The following is a 1803-nucleotide window of genomic DNA, read 5'->3' as shown; positions in this document are numbered from 1 at the left end:
CATCGCCAAGGGCTGGCACAAGGGGAGCAGGCACTCTCAGACACAGCTGGCAGCATTATAAATTGGGTCCAACTTTCTGGAAGGCAATTTGGCAATATACATCAAAAGCCATAACAGATGTCCTCATCGACCAGCACTTCCACTTCTTGGAACTTATCTTAAGAAAATAAAGAAAAGATGCAATAAAATTTTACACAACATTGATTACTCTCTTGATTAAAATTAGAGAAAACTGGAAAGAGTGAAAATACCTATCCATATAGAATTATTTACTTTCGGCTTTCAGCCAGGAAGAGGCTAAGGTGCATCTCTCTGGGGTCTTCCTGAATCCACGTTCATCTGACACCAGCCACCTCCACCATGTTACCAAAGTTCGACCCAAATGAGATCAAGGTCGTATACCTGAGGTGCACCGGTGGGCAAGTCGGTACCAGTTCTACCCTGGCCCCTAAGATAGAGAAGGGTACAAAAGACTTCTTTAGGGTGATGACCCATGGTTGGAAGGGTCTGAGGATCACAGTGAAACTGACCCTTCAGAACAGGCAGGCCCGGACTGAGGTAATAGTACCTTCTGCCTCTGCCCTGATCATCAAAGCCCTCACAGAACCACCAAGGGACAGAAAGAGCAAAAAAATCATTAAGCACAGTGGAAATATCACCTTTTATGAGACTGTCAACATTGCCTGACAGATGTAGCACCGATCTTTAGCTAGAGAACTCTCTGGAACCATTAAAGAGATCCTGGGGACAGCCTCATCTGTGGGCTGCAATGTTGATGGCCGCCACTCTCCTGACATCGTAGATGACATTAACAGTGGTGGGGTGGAGTGCCCAGCTAGTTAAGAACTACGAAGGAAAATATTTCAATTAAAGATAATTTGACAACCAAAAATAAATAAGTATGTAAATAAATGGGTTTTTCTTCTCCCACCCTCACCCACATTCAGTCTATTCTCAACACAGTAGCCAGCATTAACTAATTAAAATGCAATGAGTTGATGGTCACATCACTCTCGTGCTCAAAACCCTTCAATAGTTCTCACTCAAGGGTCAAAGCCAAACCTATCTCATTGTCTAGTGCCACATTTTACATGGTGTAGAGTTGCTATTTAAGTGGTTCTTCTCTGAACAAGTGTATGTGTGCCAAGTAATCCGTGGTCTTTACTTTAGACACATTGGACAGGCTATATTTCACATACTCCACATCCCCATGTGGCTAGATGCCACCATAGAAGACAGTGCAGCTCTGCAAGGTCAGGAAAGTGCCCATCTTTTCAGCTTCTCAGGCTACAGAGGTATTTAACCTTGAGGTGCTCAAAGTTGCCATTCTCTTTTTCCCAGTCCTTGATATATGTTGACTTTTAATATAACAAATAATTTGAAAGAAGACAAATTTTTAAATGGGCAAAGATTTGCATGATATTTCATCGAAGGAGAAATACAAGTGGCCAGTAAGGAGATGAAACATACTCAGCACCATTAGTCATTAGGAAAATGTAAATCAAAATCACAATACGACTTCATACACACTAGAATGGTTATCATTAAAAAAGACAATAACAAATGTAGGCGAGAATGTGAAGAAACTGGGAGTCTCATATATTGCTGATAATACTGTAAAATGGTACATCCGTTTTGGAAAACAGCCTGCCAGTTTCTCAAAATGTCGAACATAGAGTCACCATATGACCCAACAATTCTTCTCCCAGTATCTACCCAAGAGAAATGAATGGAGACATCTGTCTCCACAAGACACGTGTCTATACAAGACTTACAGAAGCAACCCAAATGTCCATCAACTAG

The 1803-nt window shown here is 41.6% G+C and overlaps 1 protein-coding gene across 1 annotated transcript; it reads left to right on the top strand.

Annotated features, from left to right (window-relative positions):
• Positions 1-345: 345 nt before the first annotated feature.
• LOC120594264 (60S ribosomal protein L12-like) lies at positions 346-878 on the top strand. The gene is given in 1 exon segment (XM_039852271.1): positions 346-878. A coding segment is annotated over 1 exon segment (483 nt). The 5' UTR covers positions 346-360; the 3' UTR covers positions 844-878.
• Positions 879-1803: the final 925 nt, after the last annotated feature.

The sequence above is a fragment of the Pteropus medius genome, unplaced genomic scaffold, assembly GCF_902729225.1.
Source record: "Pteropus medius unplaced genomic scaffold, Ma_sr-lr_union100, whole genome shotgun sequence".
Lineage (NCBI taxonomy): Eukaryota > Metazoa > Chordata > Mammalia > Chiroptera > Pteropodidae > Pteropus > Pteropus medius.
The sequence above is the reverse complement of the archived record's forward strand: the minus strand, read 5'-3'. Positions and strand labels throughout refer to the sequence as shown.